The sequence below is a fragment of the Narcine bancroftii genome, chromosome 4 (genome assembly GCF_036971445.1).
Source record: "Narcine bancroftii isolate sNarBan1 chromosome 4, sNarBan1.hap1, whole genome shotgun sequence".
NCBI lineage: Eukaryota > Metazoa > Chordata > Chondrichthyes > Torpediniformes > Narcinidae > Narcine > Narcine bancroftii.
In genome coordinates this window covers 81,930,303-81,957,760 of record NC_091472.1, presented here as the reverse complement: position 1 = coordinate 81,957,760, position 27,458 = coordinate 81,930,303, and the positions used below count along the sequence as shown (strand labels likewise).

At 40.9% G+C, this 27,458-nt stretch overlaps 1 protein-coding gene across 2 annotated transcripts in view; it reads left to right on the top strand.

Moving 5' to 3' along the window:
* LOC138760746 (calcineurin subunit B type 1) overlaps positions 1–27,458 on the top strand; it is a 68,250-nt gene that overhangs the window by 19,110 nt on the left and 21,682 nt on the right. Inside the window, exons 1-2 of one of the 2 annotated variants that reach the window (XM_069931770.1) lie at positions 16,116–16,155; positions 21,057–21,246. In XM_069931770.1, coding sequence (XP_069787871.1) covers positions 21,186–21,246 — 61 coding nt within the window. In that variant the 5' untranslated portion in view covers positions 16,116–16,155; positions 21,057–21,185. Of the gene's footprint in view, positions 1–16,115; positions 16,156–21,056; positions 21,247–27,458 lie in introns of those variants that run through there. The other variant, XM_069931771.1, reaches the window with a different exon arrangement.

The following is a 27,458-nucleotide window of genomic DNA, read 5'->3' as shown; positions in this document are numbered from 1 at the left end:
AGCATTTCCCACTGAGGGGCTAGACAAGTAGGAGAGGACATGGATTTAGGATGAAAGGTGAAATGTTTAAGGGGAGCATTAGAGGGAACTTTGCTCAGACTGAGAATGTGTGGAGTGAACTGACAGTGAAAGTGGTGGATGCAGGCTTGATTTCAACATTTAAAGAGAAATGTTTGAGGTACTGTATATGGATGGGAGGGGAATAGAGATCTATGGTCCTTGATTGGACGAGATGGAAAAATAGTTTGGTGTGGACTAAATGGCTGAAGGGCCTATTTCTGTACTATCGTGTTCTATGGTTTGAGTATTCTTTAATCAACAATCTTGGAAGTATTGTGTTATTTTTCTAAGATACTTAAAGTGGATGAGAGCCCAATGCTGACCTCTGGCACAATGCTGGCACAAGTCAGCCAACTGAAAAATGCCCTTCCATTCTTATTTTTTTTTCTGTGCTACATACAAGAAGCAAACCTTGCTTGAAATATTATCCTGACCCTTGTTATGTGAAATTGTGATGTATTTTTTTAGATGGCTTGCAGATGCCCAGCTATACTATATTTATTGGTACAATACACAAGGGCTGGGGAAACTCAGCAGGTCACACAGCATCTATAGAAAGTTTAGGGCCTGAGTCCTGCATCAAGGTATGAGCAAAAAGCAGGCAGGCTCCTGGGAAAAAAAGTGAGGTAGGAGAGAAAGGAGGAAGTGGCAGGAGAGAACAAGCTGGTGGTAAGAGGTGGATATCAGTGGGAGTAGAAATGAAAAAAGCTCACTGAATATTCAGGAACCTATTTATGAGCATGCACTGTTTAAGGTTGTTAAGGATAATTTTACCTATCTAGGTGTTAAAATTCCTTAAAAAATTAAAGATTTATATAAGCTAAATTTCATTCCTTTGATCATATGAAACAATCCCTCTCTGTATGGTCCCCATTATCATTAGTGGGTGGTATTAATGCAATCAAGATGATGATTTTACCTGAATTTTTGTATTTACTTCAAGCCATACCAGTTTTTATTCTGAAATCATATTTTGATATTATTGATTCCAAGATATCTTTCTATATTTGGCAGAATAAAAATACAAGTTTTAAAAAAGCTCAATTACAGAAGTTGAAAAAGGATGGGGGTTTGGCTCCACCTATCTTCAGATTTTACTTTTGGGCAATTAATATTAGATATTTTGCATTCTGGATTTTTATTCTGATAAATTTGAACGTCTTTCATGGGTAAATCTGGAATTGAAATCGGTTGAGAAATTTTTGAGTTTCTCTATTGGGAACTGCCCTTCCTTTTGGATTTACCAAGGTTAGTAAATTGATAACAAATCCTACACCCAAACACACACTATAGATATGGTTTCAGTTCTCGGAAAAAAATTACTCTATCTAGTTTTATTCTATCTAATAATTTTTTCCAACCATTTGTGAATGACAGCTTTTTTCTTTTTGGAAGGCTAAGGTTATTCTGTTTTTGGGATTTGTCTTTTGAGCAACTTTAAAACAAGTTTTTGCATTTGTTTAGATATTTTCAAATTAGACTTTTTTGGAATGCTAAATTACCTAATTTTTCCCTGCTATATTAGTCAAATATGATTGATGCTTTTTTTTTTTGATTTGAACTCTTCCCAGAAAAGTTTAATAGCAATTATATATATATATATATATATATATATATATATATATATATATATATATATATGTGTGTGTGTGTGTTATTAAAATTACAACCATTCTTGACTGATTAAATTTAAAAGGGTGTGGGATTTGCAGAGACGTGGAAAAAGACTCTTAAACTAGTTAATACCTTATCAATATGTGTTCGACACTCCTTTATTCAAATTGAATAAAATAGGAAAAATACAGGTAAACTTAGGGTGCATATGTCTCAGGACAAGTTTGCCCGTATTTTTCCTAATTTGAATATATTCTGTGACGGGTGTAATTCACAAGTGGCTTCATTGACCCAAATGATTTGGCCCTGGCCTGTTTTTGGAAAGATATCTTTGGTATTATTTTAGCAATCCTTGCAATTGATTTACAGCCAAATCTCTTAACTGCTCTTTTTGGAGTTTTAGGAGCCGATGTAGGTCATTGGCTTCTGTTCATTGGGTGATAGCTTTCACTACCCTAATGGCTAGAAGAGCAATTCTTTCTAGATGGAAGGAACTCACTCCTCCTACTATAGTTCTCTCAAACCATGGCTTGTTTGAATTTAGAAAAAATTAGAAGAGCAACATTTGATTCTTCTATTAAATTTAAAGAAACTTGGCGCCCGTTCATACAATATTTTTGTATGTTAAAAGTTCAAACGTTTTCCTTTTGGAGTTGTTGCTCCTTCCTGATACCATCAAATTTCTCTTGTGGGTGTGGAGTGGGTTTTTTATCTGATGAATGCTGTTCCAAAGCTTTCCAGTGTTTGTTTTTTATATACTTTTTAATAAATTAGTATAGGGGGTTTTAGTATAATGTGAATTTTTTTTTCTCTTTTTGACTGTGTATGGGGAGGTGAAGACTATTTTTCATTGATTATTGTATATTATCTTGTCAATTATCTTTCCTTATTCTCTCTGTATTGTCTATTTCATGTTATTAAAATTCAATAAAATGATTGAAAAAGAAAGAAGTGGAAAAAAGTTGTGAAGTGATGAAGGGAGGGGAGAGGGAAGAAAAGGTACTCGTTGAAACGATCTTCCAGTAGAGGAGACCATGATTAGGGCACTGGATGCAGGGGATCACCCCTGCGGATTCACAAGTGAAGTTTTGCTTCACAAGAGGACAGTTGGGGAGCTGAATGGTGATGAGGGAGGAGGTGTGGGTGCAAGTGTAGAATTTCTTGCAATCATGGGGAAGGTACTAGGGGCAATTAGTGGGAAGTGATCAGGGAATCCTGGAGGGAGCAGCTCCTGTGGAAAGGGGAGGAGAGTGGAAGATGTATCTGGTGGTGGGATCATGTTGTAAGTGGTAGAAGTTACTGAGGATAATATGCTTATGGGGTCTCTTTGGCTTGGCTTCGCGGACGAAGATTTATGGAGGGGGTAAAAAAGTCCACGTCAGCTGCAGGCTCGTTTGTGGCTGACCAGTCCGATGCGGGACAGGCAGACACGATTGCAGCGGTTGCAAGGGAAAATTGGTTGGTTGGGGTTGGGTGTTGGGTTTTTCCTCCTTTGCCTTTTGTCAGTGAGGTGGGCTCTGCGGTCTTCTTCAAAGGAGGCTGCTGCCCGCCAAACTGTGAGGCGCCAAGATGCACGGTTTGGGGCGTTATCAGCCCACTGGCGGTGGTCAATGTGGCAGGCACCAAGAGATTTCTTTAGGCAGTCCTTGTACCTTTTCTTTGGTGCACCTCTGTCACGGTGGCCAGTGGAGAGCTCGCCATATAATACGATCTTGGGAAGGCGATGGTCCTCCATTCTGGAGACGTGACCCATCCAGCGCAGCTGGATCTTCAGCAGCGTGGACTCGATGCTGTCGACCTCTGCCATCTCGAGTACCTCGACGTTAGGGGTGTGAGCGCTCCAATGGATGTTGAGGATGGAGCGGAGACAACGCTGGTGGAAGCGTTCTAGGAGCCGTAGGTGGTGCCGGTAGAGGACCCATGATTCGGAGCCGAACAGGAGTGTGGGTATGACAACGGCTCTGTATACGCTTATCTTTGTGAGGTTTTTCAGTTGGTTGTTTTTCCAGACTCTTTTGTGTAGTCTTCCAAAGGCGCTATTTGCCTTGGCGGGTCTGTTGTCTATCTCATTGTCGATCCTTGCATCTGACTCTACATCACCTTTGTTGACCTCACCAAAGCCTTCGACACCGTGAGCAGGAAAGGGCTTTGGCAAATACTAGAGCGCATCGGATGTCCCCCAAAGTTCCTCAACATGATTATCCAACTGCACGAAAACCAACAAGGTCGGGTCAGATACAGCAATGAGCTCTCTGAACCCTTCTCCATTAACAATGGCGTGAAGCAAGGCTGTGTTCTCGCACCAACCCTCTTTTCAATCTTCTTCAGCATGATGCTGAACCAAGCCATGAAAGACCCCAACAATGAAGACGCTGTTTACATCCGGTACCGCACGGATGGCAGTCTCTTCAATCTGAGGCGCCTGCAAGCTCACACCAAGACACAAGAGAAACTTGTTCGTGAACTACTCTTTGCAGATGATGCCGCTTTAGTTGCCCATTCAGAGCCAGCTCTTCAGCGCTTGACGTCCTGCTTTGCGGAAACTGCCAAAATGTTTGGCCTGGAAGTCAGCCTGAAGAAAACTGAGGTCCTCCATCAGCCAGCTCCCCACCATGACTACCAGCCCTCCCACATCTCCATCGGGCACACAAAACTCAAAACGGTCAACCAGTTTACCTATCTCGGCTGCACCATTATGGGGTAAGTAGGGACAAGGGAAATCTGTCCTTGTTGCATTTCAGGAGTGAGGCAGCAGTGCAGATTTGTTGGAAATAGAGCACTTTTGTTCTTTTTGGTGCAATAATTGGGACCTCCCAATGCCCAACCATTTTAATTCCACACACCATTTCCACACCCATATACCTATCTTGGCCTCATGCAATGTCAAACGGAGGCTACGCAAAAATTGGAGGAACACCTGAGTACTCTCAAACTAGACAGCATGAGCATATGAAAATGGCTTCTCCATTTTCTGTTAAATCCTTCCCTGTGTGTCTCTGGCTCTCATGTTGTTTCTCTCCTTCTTCCCCCCCCCCCCCAAAAAAAACCTCTCTATCCTTACCTCCTGCTTTCCTCAACTTTCCCTTTCCTCAGCTCCATCCTCTCCATCAGTTCTCAGCTTTTTCCTCTTCCTACATATATCCACCTATGACCTGTTAGCCTGTACTCCACTCCTTTTCTCTCTCTTCTCCATCCCCCACCTTTTTCTTCAATTGTCTACCAACATTTTGCTCATATCTTGACAAAGGGCTTGGGCCTGAAACTATGCTTTACCTTTAACTTCCTATGGATGCTGCACGACCTGCTGAGTTTCTCAACTACTTCTATGCATTGCACTACAATCCCAGCATCTGCAGATTTTCCTGTTTATATCTATTGGTTTTTCTTTATCCTAACTACTAACACAGCTATAAAGCTTTGCCTTGAGCATTTTGGTTTCTCACTGTAAAAAGGTAAAAATCATTTTTGAGATACTGCATGACCATGCAACACTTGGGCAGTGCTTTGTGGTGAAGAATAGCTCACTAGATGACAAGTCCCAAGTGGGATAGGTGGGCTGTGCTACAAGTGGAATGTGTAGACATGGGAGTTGGGATGTTGTCTGTTTTTCCCCTGAATACATTTGGTCTTGTGTTCCTGTTGTAGAGTCTTGGTGCACATTGCCTTTCTGGATGTTTCTTTATTTTGAGCAATATCACCAAAGGGATTATTATGAATTAGTGAAGATGTTGCACTTTTTTCCCCCCAAGGAGACAGAACATTGAAGTGTTTTTTTCCTTTACTCTCTTGCTGTGGTGGAATTTGGAATTGGAACAGGCCCTTTGGTCCATGTATCTATGCTGCATGTGCTCTTCAAATCAGACTAAAACTCTGCTGGATGCATCTGATAGATATTCCTCTGTTCTCTTTGTATATCTGCTTCCACTGCTTCTGGCAGCCTGTTTCAAGATCCACCACACTCTGTCAAATATTTGCCCCATACAACTTTCTTGTACAACCTCCCCCCTCCTCTTGAATGCATATTCTCTCATAATGCTTTTGCCCAGGGGAAAAGATTTTGATTGCCTGCCCCATCAATGCCTCTCATGATTTTATGCTCTATAATATCTCCCCTTGGCTTCCCTGTGCTCCATATAAAACAACCCAACTGTTCAATAAATTGTACCATCTTAACCCTGGAGAACTTTTTTCTGAACCCTCCACATCTTTGCTGAAATGAGGCAACCAGAATTGTACACATTTTGTGTAGCTGTTACATAACCTCTTTTTATTCAATGCTCTGCCCATTGAAACCAGATGCCTTCTTTAATAACCCATCTGTTTGACTGGCCACTTTCAATGAGCAATGAACCTGGGCATGCGGATCCCCTCTGCTTATCAATACTTTGAAAGCTGTGTTCTAACTGTATACATTCCCCTTGCATTTGACCTCTCAAAGTGTAACACCTCACATGTCGGGGTTAAATTCTCATCTGTCATTTTGCTGCCATTGTCTGTAAATGATCTATATCCTATTTTTCTCTCTGATCACCCTCTATAATGTTCACAACTCCATTAAACTTTGTATCGTCTGCAAATTTTCTAATCCACCTACTTGATTTTTCATCCAAATAATTTCAATATATCACAGGCAGGAGTCCTAACAACTATCCCTGCAGAATCCCATGAGTTTCAGACTCCAGCCTGGATAAGTCTTTCACCATTACCTGCTGAATCTGAACCAGCCAATTTTGTATCCAAACTATCATCTTGCCATGGATCCTATGCGTTTGCACATGAGTCAGCCTGCTATGAAGGGCCGTGTCAAATGCCTTGGTAAAGTCCGCATGCATAACATCCACTGCCCTGTTTTCATCAACCATCTCTGTCAGCTCAGAAAACTGTCAAATTTATAAAATGTGACATTGCCTATCATAAAGCCATGTTGATAGTCCCTAATATGAACAAATTCACACAAATTGTATCCATAATTGTATCCAGTAGTTTCCTAACCACTGTTGTGAGGCTCTCTGGCCTTTAATTATCTGAATTATCCATTTTTATCCCCAAACAAAGGTACATTAGCTACTATCCAGTGCTCTGGGACTCTCCTGTTGCTAGCAAGGATGCAAAGGCAATCTCTTTCCTTGCTCAATAAATGCCACTAAGCCCAGGGAATTTGTCCACCTTAATGCTCTTCAAAAGGCCAATACACCTCTTTCTTGATATCAAAATTCCTTACTCCATGATTGTTCTCCACATTATGCTCCCTATCATTAAGGAATTGTGTAAAGAACAAGAAAAATGAGAACACAAGAAATAGGATCAGGAGTAGATCATTTGCCTGTTGAGCCTGCTCCTCCATTCAATAAGATCATGGCTGGTTTGATCATTGACTCAGCTCCACTTACCTGCCTTTTCCCCATATCCATTAATTCTTTTTTATGTAAAAATTTAACTAAACCTTAAATATGTTTAATGAACCGCTTCCTTGGGTAGTGAATTCACTACTCTCTTTGTGGGGTGGGGGGGAAGAAACAGTTTTTCTTCCTCTCTGTCTTAAATCTACTCTCCTGAACCTTGAGGCTGTGTCCCCTAGTTCTGGTCTCACCTACCAGTGAAAATAATTTTCCCATCTCTATCTTGTCTATCCCAATGCATCAACTGTAACTCCTGACAGTACCCTGTGATGCATCCCATCAGGACCAGGGGATTTGTCTGCTTAGTTTGCTTATCATTATCTCTTTGGTAACAATTATTTTATTGAGGCCTTCACATCCCTATCACCACTCTTTAGCATGCTGGGTGTGTCTTCCACCATGAAGACTGAAACAAAATATTTGTTCAATGTCTTGTCCATTTCCTCAATATCAATCTCCCTTTCTCATCTTCCAAGGAACCTATGTTAACTCTAGCCACCATCTTCTGTTTTATATATTTATAAAATTTTTTGCTATCTGTTTTTAATATTTTGTGCTAATTTACCTTCATAATCTTTCTTCCTATTCCTTTGTTGCCTTTTAAAGTTTTCCCAATCATTGTTTCCTACCACTCTTGGCTACTTTGTACATATAAACTTTTAATTTTATACTTTCCTTTATTTCCTTAGTTAACAAAGGCTGACCCTTCCTTCGCTTACTGCCCTTATTTTGCCAACTAGCCTGAGCTCCCAATCCTTGCTGACCAATTCCTCCCTCATCCTGTTCGTCTCCCCTGTTCAAGCATAATACACTAGTTTTAAACTATTGCACCCTCCATCTGTATGAGAAATTCAATCATACCATGATTGCTTTTTCCAAGAGGGTCCCTAACTACAAGGTCATTAATTTTACCTATCTTATTGTAGAATTACTAGTTCTAAATTAGCATTCTCCCATGTTGGTTCCTTAACATGCTGCTCAAGAAAGCTACCATGGATGCATTCTGAAATCATCCTCCAGACTCCCTCGACCAACTTGATTTTCCAAATCTACGTGGAAGATAAAGTTCCCCTGATAACTGCTGTCCCGTTCTTAGATGCCTTGATTATCTCTTGGTTAATTGCCTGTGCCACTGTGCTGTTGTTACTTGGTGGGCAATAGACAACACACACCAGTGATTTTTTTTTTCCCTTTACTCTTAATCTCTATCCAGATGGACTCAACATTCTGTTCCTTAGATCTTGTATCGTCTCTCACTATTGCCCTGATCTCATCCTTGATTAAGATCGCCACCCCATCATCTTTACTATCCTGTCTAATTTTTTGTATTAGCTGATACCCTTTAATTTAGTTCCTAATCCTGCCCATCTTACAACCATGTTTCTGTTTGGGACATCTGTCAATGTCATTCTCCTTGGTGAACACTGACCCATAGTACTCATTTTGTGTCTCATCTACTTCCTCTGACTCCAAATATAAATTCCCTCCTTTATCCTTGTGTGGTCTTGTCCATTCCCTAATCATAGAATGTTACAGCACAGTAAAAAAGGCTCCGGTCTATGCCAAACAATAAAACTAGTTAGTCCTACTGACCTGCTCTCCTTCCATAATCCTCCAGACCACTCCTATCCATCTATTTATCCAATTTATTTTTAAAACTCAAGATTGAATCTGCATTCACTCCATCAGATGGCAGCTCATTCCACATTCCTATCACTCTGAGTGAAAAACAATCCCCTAATGTTCCCCTCATACCTCTCCCCTTTCAGCCTAAAGCTGTGACCTCTTGTATTTATCTCCCCCAAACTAAGTGGAAACATCCTACTCGTGTCTTCTCTGTTTATACCCCTAATAATTTTATAAACCTCTATCCAGTATCCCCTCATCCTTTGTTTCAAGGAGTATAGTCCTAACCTGTTTAATCTTTCCTGGTAATTCAACTTCTGAAGACCTGGCAACATTTTAGTACATCTTCTCAGTACTCTTTCAGTCTTGTATCTTTCCTGTTGCTGGGTGACCAAAATTGCACGCAGTATTCTTAGTGTGGCCTCACCAATGACTTGAATAACTTCAACATAATATCCCAACTTCTATACTCAAAACTTTGATTTATAAAGGCTAAGATGCCAATGGTCTACCATTTACTGTGCATGACCTACCCTTATTTGCTCTTCCAAGGTGCAACTCCTCAGACTTACCTGCATTAAAATTCCATCAGCCATTTACTGGCCCTATTTCTCAACTGGTCCAGATCCTTCTGCAAGCTTTGAAAATCTTCCTCGCAGTCCACTAGTCATCCTATTGTTTTTAATGCAAGTATAAAATGCCTTAAAATTTTAAATAAAGTCTTCAAAAAAAAAGTATAAAATGCCTTTACTTTAATCCTGCTTGCCAAGAACACCCTTGGTCTCTTTTGGCCTTCGTAATGTCTTGCTTGAGCTCTTTCATGCAACTTTTTGACTAGGTTCATGTCATTCAAGGTTCTCTTGCCTGCTATCCTTATCCTGCTTTTGCACTGGAATATGCTGGTTCTTAAAAAATCCTATATGCTGTGAGTTTGCCTGATAACAACTGCTCCCAATGTATCTGCACCCAGCTCCTTTCTGTTATAATTTTCCCCCTCCCAATTTTAATTTTTTCTGCAAGGCCCAAACTTATCCATCTACATAACTATAGGTATCTTGAAAGTTGAGGAAGAGTGATCACTAGTCCCAAAATGTGTGTTTTAACTTTTGTGTGGTTCCTAACTGTTGGCATGACATGATCATTAGTGAAATACATAAATATCAACTTGTATTTGGTGAAATTAAAGTGTTTTGCTCCAAGCTTTTCTACAAATTTTATTTCTGGAACAAAGACAAAATATCTTGAAATTATATCAGATAAGATAATATGATAATACAGTGATTGTTATGCTTGAAAAACTTAGGGTATGGTTGAGCAAGCAACTCACTTCTATCATAGCTACAATTGTTCTAAAGAAGAAAATGGTTGAAGTCAAACAGACCAAGCAACCTTTGGCCAAGCAAAAGTGTCTCCCAGCTGGCCTTAAGTCACAAGCTCCTGTCTATTTGAGAGAACTATCCCACAGAACAGTCAAGGTACTGTGTAATACAATTATACTACCAGAAGCACAGCCACCTTGTTTGGTACATCATCCTAAGCATGGATTCCTGCATTAGCATGCTGTACTGTTGTATGTATCATCTGCAAAACATACTGTAGTTGCTCAGCTAAAGTACAGGTTTCTCTGTCCATCACCCCCCCCCCCCCCCCAACCCCTGCCCACCCCCAACAAGTGCCAAGGACAGTGGCAATAGGTACACAGAGAAAGCACTTCGCATTATACAATAAAATCACATTATCTGGCAGTGCCAGAAATACAAATTTTCCAGTTGACTGAAGCTCACTCTTAAAGTGCCTAACTGATACACCTGAGTTAAGAATACACAGTTTAAAAGACAATAGGCAGTGCAAAATATAAAGTTTAAAAAAAAATCTGTATTTTAACCTTGTATAAAGTTCACTTTAATCAAGTAATTCCCATAACTTTTTAACAGAGACTTATTGTACATTTTTTAAACAATATTTATTATCTACTATTAATTTAACAACTTGTCTAAACTATGCGCGAATATACTTGTGTGAGTGTGGAGTACCTGAGGCATTACAGCTTAGGCACAATTCTGGAAAGTCAGTTCACAGTTCATTTTTGGAAATCCTGTGTTGAAACTCGGGCTTTTAAAGTGATGCTCAAAAGTAATTACAAAGGAAATGGGAGAGACTGTGATTGGACTGCTGAAAACTCACGAATCCTGATCAAGTTTCTTGTAGATAAAGGTCTTTCATTTGAATGGTTGTCATAACTCCCTTTTTACTTGCATAGGGGAAATGAAACGTGACTTTTACAAAGCTTCCAAAACCCAGGATTGGGTCAGTCACAATGACAATCACAACCATCTTTTGTTCAAGATGGTGATGCATTTATATCACGAGGCACAGTGTTTTATGGGATTTTGGGAAAATAGTGTTAAAATACCTGCCTGTTTTCTGTGTGCTTGTTTGATTCAGCTTTGTGAATTGCATCTACAGCAGACCATTACTTTTGGGCGTTTATTACCATTGTAATAATACAGGTTTGGATCATTTATTCAGTTCATGCATTTTTGACCAAATACCTCCAGAGTTGGTAAGGACACCGCGGGCTCACATTCAACACACCCTGACCGGAAGGGTCCAGCATTGACATTGAGACAGTAAGCAAAGACTGGGTAAGCATGGAGGTCTGCGTTCTAGGCTGGTCTGGATGGTATACCTGGCTGTGTGCTTAGATCTGTACAGAATAGTTGGCTGGGGCCTTCATGGACATTTTCAATTTGTCCCTGGTCCAGGATGCTGTTTCCATGAGTTTCAAGACTGCTACCATCGTGCCAGTACCAAAGCATCCCACAGCCATGAGTCTGAATTACTTCCATCCAGTTGCACTCACTGGATGGAAAATGCTTTGAGAGACAGAATTTAAAATGGGGTAAAATCAGTTTGCCCATTGTGTTGACAGAGGATTCCATTTCCATGGCACTTCACTCTGCCTTGAATCACTTGGACAGCTCTAACTCTTATGTCAGAATGCTGTTCATTGACTTTAGTTTAGCATTTAATTGTGATTGCCAAACTTCGCCAGCTTGGTATCAGCTCATCCCTCTGTAATTGGATCTTGGACTTCCTGACAAACCCCAATCTGTTCAGTAGGCAATCTCTACTCTTCCATTCTCACCTTGAACACTGGTGTGCCCCAGGGCTGTGTGCTGAGGCCTCTCTTGTATTCCCTTTTTGCCTGTGACTATGTTCTTGTATATGGTTCTAATTCCATAATTAAGTTCACAAATGACACCATGGTGGTTGGCCTGATCAGAGGGGATGATGAGTCGGCCTATAGGGATGAGGTCCAGCACCTGGCTGTTTGGTGTGCCGACAACAACTTGGCATTTAACATATATTGTGAACTTAAGGCGAGGAGGAAGCACACTCATGTCCCTATTTACATCAATGAAGTTGTGATGGAACATGTATCAAGCTTTAAATTCCTTGGTGTCCCTGAACTCCATTCTGATCAGAAAGGTGCAATAGCATCTTTATTTTCTGAATAGCATGAAGGAAAAACACCTCTATCCCAGGATATAGATGGATTTTTACCACTGTACTTTTGAGAGCATACTTATCTATGGCATCTGTGTAGTATGGCAATTGTCTTGAATTGGACCGTAAAGCACTATAGCGGGTGGTGAAACTGCCCAGTGGATTGTCGACATTCAGTCGCCCACCATTGAGAACATCCATCACTGAGTGAGGCGAAGAGCATCATCAAGAATGCATCACACCCAAGTTATGGACTTTTTGCTCTTCTATCTGGTAAGCTCTACAGGAGCCTTTGCTCTTGAACCAACAGGCTCAAGAAATGCTTTTTTTTCCTGAGGCAGACCCTGTTGAACCTTGTATCACAGCACTGAGTGGTACTGCACTCACATTGAACTGTCATTAGTTTTCTAATTATGTGCTTGCTGAATGTGCTTGTTTTTATTTGCACGTAGTTATTTCTATATCACACTTTTTAAAAACTTTTGGTTGGATGCTAGTTGTATTTCATTGGCTTTATTTTACTGCCACAATAAAATTGAATCTAATTTAAAACAATGGACACTATCCAATGCAGGAATTCTACTGCTTCCTTTACTCAGGTATGGGTCAATCAAAGTGACCTTTTTGTCACTGTGTGGTTCAAAAATTCCCCTGACAAGGAGAATCTTCCAAGTTGTCCATTTCATACAAAGTCACTCCACCTCTGTTCATTAGATGGCTGGTGGTCAAATCTGCTGTTCCTTGACATGTCCCACCTGTGTTCCTGGATAAAGCACCAAAAAGTTATTTGGCAAATATCAACTTTTAGGTATGTTCTGAACTAGATTTTGCCACTGTTTTCTCCACAGCTGTGAATGGTTGCAGCCATACTAGCCCTTAAAGTGACAGTCACTAAATGAAATGGGAACTCGTAATGAAAAGTACAACCTGACGAAATAGCATTCTCAGGTCCTTGGTGCAAAACATGCAGACGAAACCAGACAACATACATGCAGACAAACAAAACATATGCAGGTCAAATATACATGGAGAAATAAATAAATATTATGTAGTAAATATTAGAGTCTTATGGTTAGTGAGAGCAGTTCCTTTTGGTTGATCAGCGTTCTCACTGCCTGTTGGAAGAAGTGGTTCCTCAGCCTGGTGGTGCTGGCTCTGATACTCCTGTATCTCTTCCTGACTGGAGTAGCTGAAAGATGCTGCATGATAGGGACCCTCAACAATGTTGTTCTTCCTCTTCTGACAACTATCCTGGTAGATCACGTTGATTGGGGTGGGGGGGGGGAGAGGGAAGGGAGACTCCAGTGATCCTCTCAGCCACTCTTGTGGTCCTGTGGCTTGTCCTCTGATCCAATTCTCAGCAGTAACTGTACCACGCTGTGATGCAGCAGGCTAGGACGCTCTTGATAGAACTTCTGTAGTAGGTCAACTTAACGATGGCTGGTAGCCTTTACTGCTCTAGTCTTATTTTGCCTTCCTGATAATTGAGATGTGTGTCCACAATAGGTGTTAAGTGGACTCCAAGGAATGGTGCCCTCCACTCTCTCCACTACTGAGTTATGTAGTGGAGGGTGGTTGATCCAGATCCTCCTGAAGTTCACTATCATTCATCTTTGTCTTGCCTATGTTGAGACTTGCGTTGTTACTCGTGCACCATTTCACAGGATTTTCCACTTTTTTTGTAGTGTGACTCATCGTTGCTGATGAGGCCAACTACTCTTGTTTCATCTGCAAACTTGATGACTCTGTTTGAGATGGATTTGGTGGTGCATTTGTGGTTTAATAGCATGAACAGACTGAGCATACATCCCTATGGTACGTCTACGCTCAGCATGACTACTCCATTGAATCTCTTCCTGAGAAGAATGATGAATCAAGTATAAATTGTCTCTTTACCTGGTAGTTTTCTCTTGCATCCTTGTGCTGAGCTCAATATTTTTCTTTTTATTCCAATATTTTCCTTGCTGGTTGAAAAAAGTTTTTTTTAATATAAAAAAAACCTGATAAGAGCTGCTACAAGGAAAGATGAAATGTCTATTTTCTCCAAATGTAAATGGGCAGCTATAACCTAGATTTGCAAAAAGTATATCGAGAATAATTTCTATTCATAAACAAATGTAGTGAGAGAATATCATGGGTCTCATTTTCTTCTAAGTGTGAAAACCCAAATGTTCTGATAAAACTACCATCCTGCATACCTTGATGTGGGGGAAAAAAACCCATATAGGTCACAAGGAGACATCAATTGAGGTCTGGGTGGAACCTGGGTCTCTGGTGCTGAGGCAGTAGCTCCACACAACAATATTGTAAGTGGAGACATCAGTTTTGCAAGCATTACAGTCCAAAATTTACTGAAATAATTTAAATCTAAGAATAAGTACAATTACAAGCTTTGCATAACTACAAATAGGATAATATAGCCAACATTAAAAATTACTTGAAATTCAGAGCTGTTAATCTTGCTATGGTCTTGGAGATGGCTGGTTTATTTTATATGGTCTCAATATACTCTGTTGGGAGGTAAAGGCAGAGGAGCTCTTGTGGAACATAAGCAACTGAAAAAAAAATTGGCATTATTCTGTATAACCAAATGGCTTGTTCCTGTGTTTATACATGCATAGGACATCTATTCTCTTTTTACAATGGGTTATGAAAAATGTGTCAGTAATTGACTCCTTATCTTTCAGAATGTGATGGGTAATCTTTAAGCAAAATCAAATAATCTTCGAACTGAAGAAAGAAGTGCAGAAATAACCCCTTTTTGTCTTTTGCAAAACTTCACTATAATGAAAGGTTTATTAAGGGCCCATATTTGACCAACATGAGTATTCTTCAGCTTTTTTTTTTCATTTTTAAATTGGTGCTATGTGGCCAGCTTAGCACATTGCTTAAGGCTGTTGGTGCAGTGTCAAGCAGTGTTTGAATCCAGAGACTTGAGTAGATTTTAAGGAAGCTTGCAAATGTTGGCACATCTTGAAGTACAAATTATAGGACAGTAGAGAGTAGAGTTTTCTTGTACATTAGGTCCCCAGATGAAGCTTTGAATGCAATTCCATTCTACTGCCAAGATCCTTGCTTCCACCCTCATTCTACATCATTTTCACTGTTCATCTCCTGAAGTCCATATTAATGCCTTAGCTTTAGATTTGGTTATACTGTAGACTCCTGACTGCTTTCCCATCTTGCACAATATAAAGATATAAGCTAATCTGCAACAGCATGTATCCCAACTTCTAGACGGCCCTGTACTTGCATTACTCATTTGGTCATTAACAGGAGTTCCTTGTTCAGTAAATCCTCATTTTATATTAAAAAAATGTTTTAAATTCTCATCCTCTTTTAGATCCATTAATGACTTTGCACCATAACCTGTTCAAAGTTCTGCCTTTGTACACATCTAATTTAGTTTTTCCATCCTTGACAACTTAAGATTTCTCTGCACTTGTCTCTGGAATTCAGCCTTCATTTTGCTCTGCTTCTTGTTCCTCCTTTTAAGGCTTCCTTAAAAGAAATTAAAACTTCACTTCCTTAAAAGGAAATATTGTTGAATCACATGCTTAAGGGTGCTTTTTTTAATGTTGATACAAATGCAGGTTTATACACCTTACAGGGAAAGAAACGTACTAATTGCTTTAACTTCATATGGACTGTATGTTAAAAGTTTAAGGCAATCTCTGTATCTTGATATTTAGAGGTATTTGAATATATAATAATAGAATTGTGTTTGGGATTTGTATATATTTTTTTAAAAGTTAACCTTTTAAATTGTAGCGCAATTCTTAGTTTGCATTGTAAACAATTTGTGGAATTCAACTTTTGCATTAGATAAAACCATTATCATTCTTTAGAAATATACTGTTGTTTTTGATTTTGGGTGTAATTATGAACTGTTTTCTTTCATTTTAGGGAAATGAAGCGAGCTATCCTCTGGAAATGTGCTCACACTGTAAGTGCATCCTCATTTAAGATCAGTTTTAGTTTGCACAAATGCATTGATCTGGAACATCTAACTGTGTGAACAATTTGTGATCTGAACAAACTGCTATTTAACTTCATGGAATGCAAAGTGGAAATTTTCAGACTTCCTATTAATTGTGCTTTGTTTCCACTAATTAATGTAACAGTATCTTGGTAATTTTGAATCTCATTTATGTGCCAACTGAAGGCTTAGTGATAGTTTCTGCTCTTTTTTTAGATATGTTTGAATATAATGAACTTCCCAAATTTTCCCTAGCTACCTGTGCAGTTTCTTTCCTATCAATTACAATTGTTCTGTAGTACTAGTTTGACAAAACAATCTACTGTATATTTCGGCATACAAATTGACCAGCTTCAAGGTAGACCCCTCCCCTCCTTAGCCTCATTTTAAGGGTTTTATGGTATATCCGGCGTACAAGTTGACCCCCATTTTCTGGCTGCCTGAGGTGCCCCGTTGACTGGCATATGTCGACCTCCAAGGCTTGCGATACCCGAGATGGGCCGTTGACCAGTGAATACGTTAAACCCCCCCATAGATCATGCAGATTGATCTGCTGGGTGTTGGCAGGAGGTGATTACTATTATGGAGGGTCCATCGATAATGCAGCACGTAATGAAAATATGAAGCAAGCTTTAAGTTGAGAGATAGAAATGGCCAAGAAATTTTGATGTGCATGAGGAGTTGGTAAGAGATTGGAGGAAGAAAGAAGAGACTTAAAGAAAGATGCCAAAAAGGCAATGTTCTTTGAGAAAAGGAATCACTCGTTGTCAAGAGTTGGAAAATCACGTTGCAGAATGGGTATGTAAACAGAGGCAAGATTTCTTTATAGTCACCTGAAATAAAATAAGAACATTTGCACTCAGACTTCGGTGATGATTTTGAGGCTACAGTAGGCTGGTGTAATCATTTCATGAACAGGAAATATCTGGCATTACACCAAAAAACAAAAATTGCACAGAAACGACCAAAAGATCTTGATCTTAAAGTTGTAAGTTTTCACCAGTTTATTATTCTAAACTGGCAGAAACACCAGTTTGCATTGGCAAATATCAGAAGCATGGACGAAACCCCCATGAATTTCAAAATGATCGGCAATAGAACAGTGGAATGGAAAGGTGTTAAAACTGTGCAAACGAGAAGTACAGGCCACAAAAGGATCAGGTTTACCATGGTGTTATTGTGTATGGGCGATGGAACAAAGTTAAGATGCATGGTAATCTTCAAACACAAAATTAAACCAAAAATGAAATTCCTTGCAGATATTTTTATGAAAAAGGATGGAGGAATGAAAATGGTATAAAACTATGGCTCATGTCGGCTGTTGGGGGGGCAGGGCGGTGTGGGGGCTCGTGTCGGCTGTTGGGGGGGGCCGGTGTGGGGGCTCGTGTCGGCTGTTGGGGGGGGCCGGTGTGGGGGCTCATGTCGGCTGTTGGGGGGTCCGGTGTGGGGGCTCGTGTTGGCTGTTGGGTAGGGGGGAGAACCAGTGTCAGTGTGGGGAAGACCCGCGCAGATAGCCTGCGCCGGCTCTCCCAGCTTTGACAGCCAGCCAGCCATCCCAAACCTGACAGCCTGAAGGGACAGGAGCACGTGTGTGCTCAGAGGCGCATCCGGTGCAGCTGTCCCTTCAGGTGGCCAGTGCTTCGTTTTTAGTGCTGCCACCTGAACGGCAATTCAAAGGGCAGCTTCTGCTTCTGCAGGCGCATTCTTGGTGGAGAATGCACCTGAATAAGCCTATTCTCTACACTATCTTCACTTCTTAAAGGCCTTTCACTCACCAGCTTTCAATTTGTATGCAATTTCGTAGTTTAGCTTGCAACTTGTAATCTTTAATTAGACTTTATACATCAGTAAGTCAATTTCTGCCATTTCAGCAGTTCAATTCTTTTCTCCTTTATTCACATGGTTAATTTTCAAAATTTATCTTTGCTAATCTTGCTTCTGTTCCTTGAAATGGTGGAATAGAAGAGGATATGAATGAATGCTAGGATGTGCCTAGCATCCCAGTTTTAGATGTATATTTATCAAAAGTATTGTATCAGTTCGTTATCAATATTCGTTTACCAGTGTGGGAATATTCCTTCATAAGTTATTCTAGCAGAAATAATTTGAGAGTTCATGTATAATTGGTGATTTTTTTACAAATTAAAAAGGTTTATAGTATGTATTGTTATCAGAAACCAAAGCTTTCTCCACATTTCTTATCACCATGAGGTTGTAGTCTTTTTCTCATTCTTCATCCATGATACAGAGGTTGACTATTGCATTGGAAATAACCACTACAGCAATACAGGAAAGAATGTAGATGTGCAATATTGTGGCATTCAGATGGAGCAAGCTGGGGGAGATGGAGCAAGCTGGGGGAGATGGAGCAAGCTGGGGGAGATGGAGCAAGCTGGGGGAGATGGAGCAAGCTGGGGGAGATGGAGCAAGCTGGGGGAGATGGAGCAAGCTGGGGGAGATGGAGCAAGCTGGGGGAGATGGAGCAAGCTGGGGGAGATGGAGCAAGCTGGGGGAGATGGAGCAAGCTGGGGGAGATGGAGCAAGCTGGGGGAGATGGAGCAAGCTGGGGGAGATGGAGCAAGCTGGGGGAGATGGAGCAAGCTGGGGGAGATGGAGCAAGCTGGGGGAGATGGAGCAAGCTGGGGGAGATGGAGCAAGCTGGGGGAGATGGAGCAAGCTGGGGGAGATGGAGCAAGCTGGGGGAGATGGAGCAAGCTGGGGGAGATGGAGCAAGCTGGGGGAGATGGAGCAAGCTGGGGGAGATGGAGCAAGCTGGGGGAGATGGAGCAAGCTGGGGGAGATGGAGCAAGCTGGGGGAGATGGAGCAAGCTGGGGGAGATGGAGCAAGCTGGGGGAGATGGAGCAAGCTGGGGGAGATGGAGCAAGCTGGGGGAGATGGAGCAAGCTGGGGGAGATGGAGCAAGCTGGGGGAGATGGAGCAAGCTGGGGGAGATGGAGCAAGCTGGGGGAGCTAAATGGCCTACTGTTTCTGTGCTTTTGTTCAATTAGAGGGGGGAAAAAAAACTTGACCTGAAACTGGAAAAACCTGCTTTGGCTGCTCATGTATAAAGTGCTAGAATTCTTTCATCCTTTTGCTCACAGTGTCCTTTTAAGACATGCAAACATTCATTTTTAGTAGTTTTAAAAAATATATTTTTAGACAATTTTTCAAGATTCATTTATCATTCAATAGTACAGAACACGTAATGTTACACAAAATTGCCTTCTGCCTGCCGTAAGCCAGACAACGAGTCACCATTAGTGTTGCCCAGCATTTCTTACAGCAAGATAGAAGCAAAAGTCAGTCCCTTAAGAATCACAAAGTGTTTGAGGATTCACTTCCAGAGCTCCCACAGCCTTTGCACCTGCACAGTCTCCTGTTCAGCACCAAAGTGTTTCAGGAGTCCTTGCCCTCAACACCTTCTTGAATCTTCTGATAACTGGTTTCCATGAGCCAATCTCCAGTAGCCTGCAGCCTGTGTGGGTCCCTCAGCCGCTAAGCCCTTTGCTGGTCTGCCATTGTAGTTACTCTCCTGTTCCTAACAGGGTTGTTCTGTTTTGGGTGCCCTGCTCCCCTAATCTGCAACTCCTCATGGCCACTGTTGAGCATAGGTGCTGACATCTTGGGCAAAGTCTTTTTCCTAGTAGTTTACATCTGGTAAATGAGTATAGGTAAGTGTGCAAAAATGTAGTCCTAATTTTTGCAGCATACAGTAAAACCCCTGGTAAATAGCACCAACGGGTATTGATAGATGCCAGATGTGAGTTTTCTGGTTGCTTGAGACTCACTCTTACATTGCCTAATTAATAGCATTAAGAATAAGCTGTTAAAAGACAGGGCAACATGTAATTTGAAAAAAATAATTGTAGTCCTTAATTATTGACATGTTCACTTTAATCAAGTAATTCCTGTAACTCTAACAGCGTTGTGATAACTGCTACACTAACCATTGCCACCATCATAATTAACCCTTCTCCCTCAAGTTTACAGATACATCTGTACTAATATACTTAATATACTAATAAAGATAAAGACTCTTACTAAGCAGGGATAAGAAGACACTTTAAGAGGGCCACCCCAACAACAAGCAGTATCAACCAGATCTTCATCCTGGTTGAAGCCATTCCTGTTTCACACAATTTTGCTCATAGTAGCTGTTTAAATAAAGCACAGCCAAGGCACTCCCCAGCTGAATATTTGCTCCCATCTTCACCAAAGGTTTGTGTTACTTCAGAGAACATTTATTTTTACAATTTTAAACTTGTTTAAATTCTTATTTATTCTCACCCTATTTATTTTCCTCTATTTTCTGCCAGTTGCTTGAATTCTAGATAAGAGATTTTACTCTATTATGAAGTACTACAAAACATAACCTGCTGAGCACATTGATTTCCCATATTTTGAATTTCAGAATAGCAGTGTGAAAATGTTAAACTTCTGTGCTCTAATTTTAAATTAAAGAGCAATTAAGGTTTCAGCATGTTACTAATCCATAATGTTGCAGATTGGATTTGATTTTTTTTTTGGATAGGCACTTTCACACCATTTGTGCAATGAAAATGTTTGTATACCATTTCCGGCAAAGCTACGAATCTTGTGAAGACATAAAACACCTAATTGAAAATTCACACAGGATGTGCTTGAGAAGTTGCAGAATGGTCTTAACTAGTTAGTCAGTCAAATGCTTGGATATATTCTAGCTGGGTTATTTTCCTTTTAACAAAAGCTTTCAAATGTTCCAGGAGTATTTTGATATTCTTGAAAGTGAATAAATGACTAAGACCTTTATAATATATATTCCAGGCTTTTCAAAGAAGCAAGGGAAGAAATTGCAGTCTGACCATTTTTCAATCCTTTCTGGCAATAGGTGCCATGACAGAAAATTGGAGAACTGGTAGCATTGTACTGTTTAAAAAGCATGGAAGGAACAAATTAAGTAACCACAGAACAGTTGAACAAACTTTGGAAAGATTCTAAAGCAGCCTTAGGGAAAGGCATGGATCAATCAAAGACATTCACCATGGATTTGTTGAAGACATTGTCTCCTTTTTGTTTGAGTAAGTATCAAGGCGGGTCAATTAGAGTTGAGAGGAGTAAAACACAGAAGTTTGCAGTGAAGTAAAAACACAATGCTGGAGGAACTTGGAAGGTTAAACAGTGTACTTTATCTAGCAAAGATTGAAGCCCTTTTCACATTGAACTGCCAATTTACCAGTTAGCCAACAAACCAGTTCTAAATAGTGTTTTTTGCCATTCGCACTGGACCAATGTTAACTGGTTCTCTGCGCCCTTTACCCAGCATCCCAGACCAAAGGGGCACCTTTCCTCCAGCGGTGATGTCTTGGTTTTCCCCTGTCCCTTTCATACTAGGCTGACCAGTATGCGGATTCAAAATGAATCGGCGATGATGCATCCTCCCTGGACAATTCTTTCCCGGGGCAATGTAACACCTGTGTTCCAGTTCATGAGCTTTCACGCTGGCATGCTAACCGGTAGATTGGCAGTTAATTATTGGGTTAAAGTGTCAGTATGAATGGGGCTAAAGATAATCAATGTTTTGGGCTTCAGCTCTTCAGGGTATGAGAGCTATTTGAGAGAGTGGCAAATTGGATTCAAAATTTCCTCATTTGTAGTAAGCAAGGGGTAATAGCTGACTAAAAGGACATTAACTTGTCGATTACTTTTCGCAGTACAGCTGATCAAAAATTGCTTGATAAAAGTAGATGATATAAAAATGCTCTCAATAGTGAATGGAAAAAACTTTATGGGAATTGGTGGTTTGGTTATTTTAACAGAAAAGTGCACCCTGGGATGCATGTTGGGATGAAAGAGTAATTGTCACTTTGGTAATGTAGTCAACAAATATGAGTGGATGGCATGATTTAAGTGTATATTTAAAAAAAATAAAAACAAATGGAAGAAATTGGAAATGATGGTATGTTTAAAAAGATGGAATGGAGATGGGTAAATTGATAGAATGCAGAATGAATAGTGGTCCTGGAAGAGAGGACAATAGAGAATAGTGTTACTTAATTGGCTAATGGGAAAATTGATCTGTCTTCTTTCTTCTAAAATGGAAGAAGAAAATATTGAAGAGATGTGCCAAAAATGGGTGATGAGGAAGGGGAGAAAATTGGCAGAGAATTCCATTTTCTAGTGCAGGGCAAGAATAGGAATTGTCACTGGTCATTGGTGTTCCTTTGCACCTTTCATTATGCTTAGGGAATTCCAAATGCTTCAACTTCAATGCATAAAGTACAGTAGTTCTCTCCTTCCCCCCCCCCCCCCCCCCCACTACATCCACATACACAAGGTATGTTCCAAGACTGCAGATAGTACCAAACCCTATAAATGGTATGCGCTGCTTAAAGTCCATGATGCGTTCTGTGAAATTGGGCGTTATGTGATTTGGACATTGTGTGAACACCATATTATATACTTGGCAAAGCTATATGGGATACTGTAGTGTACCTGTAAACCTTTTATTTGAAAGTAGGGATCAGTATGGGGACAGACACGGGGCTGTGGGCAGAGTGGGACGGGGTATCAGTGTGGGGACCAACTTGGGGCTGTGGACAGAGAGTGGGGCAAGGTGATCAGTGTGGGGACTGATATGGGGCTGTGTGGAGGGTGTGGGACAGGGGGATTAGTTAGGACTGATAAAAGGTTGTGGGGAGAGAGCAGGGCAGTCAGATCAGTTCAGACTGCAGTTGACTGCAGGTACTGAAACCACAGAAAGCAAAACTGGATGGGGGTGGGGGGGAGGGGGTAACCACTGTATAGTCATATTAGTGTAGTGGTTAGTACCACACTATTGCAGCGCTAGTGACTTGGGTTCAAATTCAGTGCTGTCTAAAAGGAGATTGGATGTTTTCTCTGTGTGGATTTCCGTTGGGTGCTCAGGTTTCCTCCCACGTTAGAAAAATGTGTGGTGTTAGTAGGTTAATTGGTCACATAGGGTGCTGTAATATTATTAAAACTTAACCATAACCATTTTTCCAAGTCCAGTTATTTAAAATCTTACCTTTTCTCCCCAACTTCCTTAATCTAGTAAAATTAACTCTCTTTAAACATTTCTAACCCAAAAGAAGTAATAAAATTAACATACATCATGACACATATTTAATTACATTTACAACCCCCCCCCCACCAACAAAAATATTGTGCAATATAAGAGAGCACTACCTCACCTCCTCTCAAAACAGTAGGCACATATTGCTTAGGGAAAGGATGGTGGAATCTGCACCTCCCCACCCAAGAAAACATTCGTAAGTAGTAATATAAACATGTAAAGAAAAAATAATACTCATTATTTCTATATTTTAATCCAAATAAGCATTCAATGAACAATTCAGTTCACGTTAATTTCCAAATCTTCTTAATCTGCCTCCTTCATTTGTGACCTGTATAGTTCTATACCAATCGATCAATCCATATTGAGCTTTGGAAGTGACTGTGTGAAATCCATAGCATCCTTCACATCTTCAAAAATGTTGGCCTGGTTACATTTTTTTAAAACACTTTTAACAGTATTAAGATGTCTAAAAGCAGTCTGATAACCTTTACTCCAAAGAACTATTTTAACTGGGTCAAACTTCTTTCATCACTACTGTACTTAAATACAACTAAAAGAAACCTTGTCATGGGGCCCTTATTCTGGACTGCTACTTTTAGTATTTTCTCTTTGCCTGGTGCAAACATTTAATTATGACAGAACGCAGTGCCTGCTCCAGTGACACTCTTTTCCCTGGGGCTGCATGGTCTCTATCTGGTTCATTCCATCTGGAAAATGCTCAGTCCCAGTGCCCATGGAATCCAATTTTAAAAAGAATTGCAATGGATTCTTCCCTTTAATGGCTTCCATAAGACCAACTATTTTTACATTATTTCTTCTATGATTTTCTAAAACGTCAATTTTCTCCAAAAGATGTTTCCTTTCTGTGTCCAAAACTGTGGCTGAATTTTCCATCCTTGCAATTCTCTTCTTGTATGGTTCCATTTCCTGTTGAGCAAGCTTAATTTGCTCAACAATCAACTTGATGTTCAACTTTCTTCTTTGGCTTGGCTTCGCGGACGAAGATTTATGGAGGGGGTAAAAAGTCCACGTCAGCTTTATTGTCCACTTTAATACGTTAATTAATTTCATCCTTAATGTTCTTCATTTTTTTCTATCCTATGTTGAAATTGAGTATTGACCTCCAATCTGAACAATTTAAAGTTAAAGTCGTAACCATTAGCGTCAGAAATCAAGCCATAAGTTTCCATTGTTCATTCTTCTATTTCTTCATTGTTGTTTCGGAGTCTGATGATGGAAGGATAGCATCTGTGAAAATAGTGATACGAGTCTTTTGGCACTATACCTCTTTTCCGATGGCAGTGAGAACAGAGTATGTATGCCTGGGTGATATGGATACTGAGGATTGCTCTCAGATGGCAGCCTTCCATGTAGATATTCCCAATAGTGGGGAGAATTTTGCCTCTAATGTACTGGGCCTTATACCCTACCTTTTGCAGGGCTTTATGCTCAGATATTCATTCTGCACAACCAGGCTGTGATGCAGCTGGTATGCACACTTTTCACTACACATCTGTGAAAGTTTGCCAGTGTTTTTGATGTCATACCAAGCTTCCACAAACTCCTGAGAAAATAGAGGCAATGACATGCTTTCTTCAGTGACATTTGTGTGTTGGATCCAAGAAAGATGCTCTGAAATAGTTTAAAAAAAACACCTAGTATCCAGCACCTACAGGCTATTGTGTATTTAGGGAAAATAGCACACATGGCCACCACTGAAATTGTGCCTGCCCTTTAAAAAAACGAAGAGCTGCTACCAAGCAAACAATGGCATGTTTCCTCGGTCGGGGCAGTGGGCCACTCTTGTTGGCTCTCCACAAACTTTATTCAACCCTTCACCCTGCAACCATCCCTCACCATCATGCCATCCACTTCGCCATCCCCACCTTACATTTAATTTTGCACGGACTTGAAGGGCCTACATGGCCTGTTTCCGTGCTGTAAACGGTTATATGGTTATATATGGTTATATGATTTTATATTATCCAATAGTTTGAGCTACAAAAAACAGACTTTACACAATGCAGAACAGCTGCAGTGATGATGCAGCATGTAATTTCTCAGCGTCTGAACATCGTTAGCTTAACGAGTCTTCTACAGTGCTACTTAATTCGCACCTTTTTGCCCATATAACCAATTTCCTATCCTCAATCCCAGCAGACGGGGCTAGGAGTGAGGTGATTGGGCTCATGAGTTAGATGGGGGTGGGGTGGGGTGGCAGATGGGGCTAGGAGCGAGGCGGGGGATGTGACAGATGGGGCTAGGAGCGAGGTGATGGGGCTCAGGAGTTAGATGGGAGGGGTAGTGACGGATGCAGCTAGGAGCCAGGTCACCACAGAGTTCCTCTTGTTTCCCTTATTTCAGAAGAAACCTCTAGCCAGCCATTTCCTCTTGTAAGGACCTCAAGGGTTTTCAACAGGCTGAACTCAGAACTCACAATCTGTCTTCAAAATGGGGTTTCAACAGCTTGTCTCAGGTTCCACTCTCAAAACCACTGCAAATTCTCATTTTTTTTCTCTCTCTCTCTTCTCCACCCCCCCCCCCCCCCCCTCTCCTCTGAGCGTGGACTGTTTCATTTGAACTTGCTTTTGAAGTTCCTTAGCAAAGCATTTCCAAAATAGTTTCTGTCTGTGAAAAGGCATTCGGTGCTTCAATAGGCTTTTTCAGGTGCATTCTCCGCCAAGAATGCTCCTGCAGAAGCAGCCCTTTGAATTGCCGTTCATGTGGCAGTGCTGAAAGCTGGCTGTCAGGTTTGGGATGGATGGCTGTCAGAGCTGGGGCAGCCAGCGCAGGGACGTCCCCACACTAACACCGCCACCCAGCTCTACCAACAGCCTGACATGAGCCCCCACACGGCGGGGTTGCCGGCACAGGCCGCCAGTGTGGGATGTCCCCACACCGACAGCCCACGCTGGCTGCCCCTGCCTGACATCCTGCAGTGGGGGGGGGGGGGCAGCTGGAAGGGGAGCTGACTGTCATCCCCTTAGCAGCCACTTTCAGGTGGCTGCATTCATGTGTGGGAAGGACCTCAGTGCTCCTGTGATTATCCCTCTTGGCAGAGGGTTACAAAGTTTGCCTCGCAGGCGCCTCCTGCGCTTTCAAGTGGCCTCTCAACAGCGGCATATTGGCATAATATGCGGCTTTACAATTGGGGATTTTGGCCACCTGAAAGTGCCTAATGTCTCACTTTCAGCGCAACTCTTGCATTTTAAATGAGATCTGTTTTAAGTGTTTATTTGTGACCTACACTGAACCCCACAATCTATCTCCTTTTAAAATATTTGTATTAAATATAATATACCTGTCACACATGCATATCTAAGAGTTTTTTTTAAATGTCCCTATTGTCCCAACCTCCATCACCATCCCTGGTAATGCATTCAAGGCACTTACAACTCTTTAAAGAAAAAAAACAAAAGACTTACTCCTGATGTTTCTCCTAAACTTTCCTCCTTGTACTTTGAACAGATGTTCTCTGGTGTTTGCTACTCCTGCCCTGGGGAAAAAGCTACGAGTTGTCTACATTATCTATGCCTCTCATAATCTTGTAGACCTCAAAGTCACCTTTTCTCCTTCACTCTATTATCCTTAACTCATAAAACATATTTTCTTTCCAGGCAAAATCCTGGTAAATCCTTCTGTTTTCTCTATAGCTTTCCTGTAATGAGGTGACCAAAACTGAACACCGTATTATAAGTGTTGTCTCACCAGAGATTTGTAGAGCTGCAATGTTTTCTCACGACTCCTGAACACTATTCCCCTACATACTATAGGGCTGCTTAACTATCCAATTAACCTTTGCAGCAACTTTGAGAGATTTATTGATTTGGACCTCAAAGTCCCTCTGTTCTTCCACACTGTTAAGTATGCTACCATTAACCCTGTACGTTGTCTTCAAGTTTGACCTTCCAAAACTCATCCCCCATACTTATCCAGATTGAACTTCATTTGCCAATTTTCCACCCAACACTGTAACCTCTCTTTTGTAACCTGCACAACTTTCAACACTATCAACGACACCTCCAATCTTAAAATCTGCAAACTTGCTGACCCATCATTATTCTTCATCCATTGATAAAAATCACTAAGAGCAGAGGTCCCAGAAAGATCCCTGCTAAACTTCACTAGTCACTCACCTCCAGGCAGAATACTTCCCCTCCACTACTGCTATGGTTTCCAAAGGTAATTTTGAAT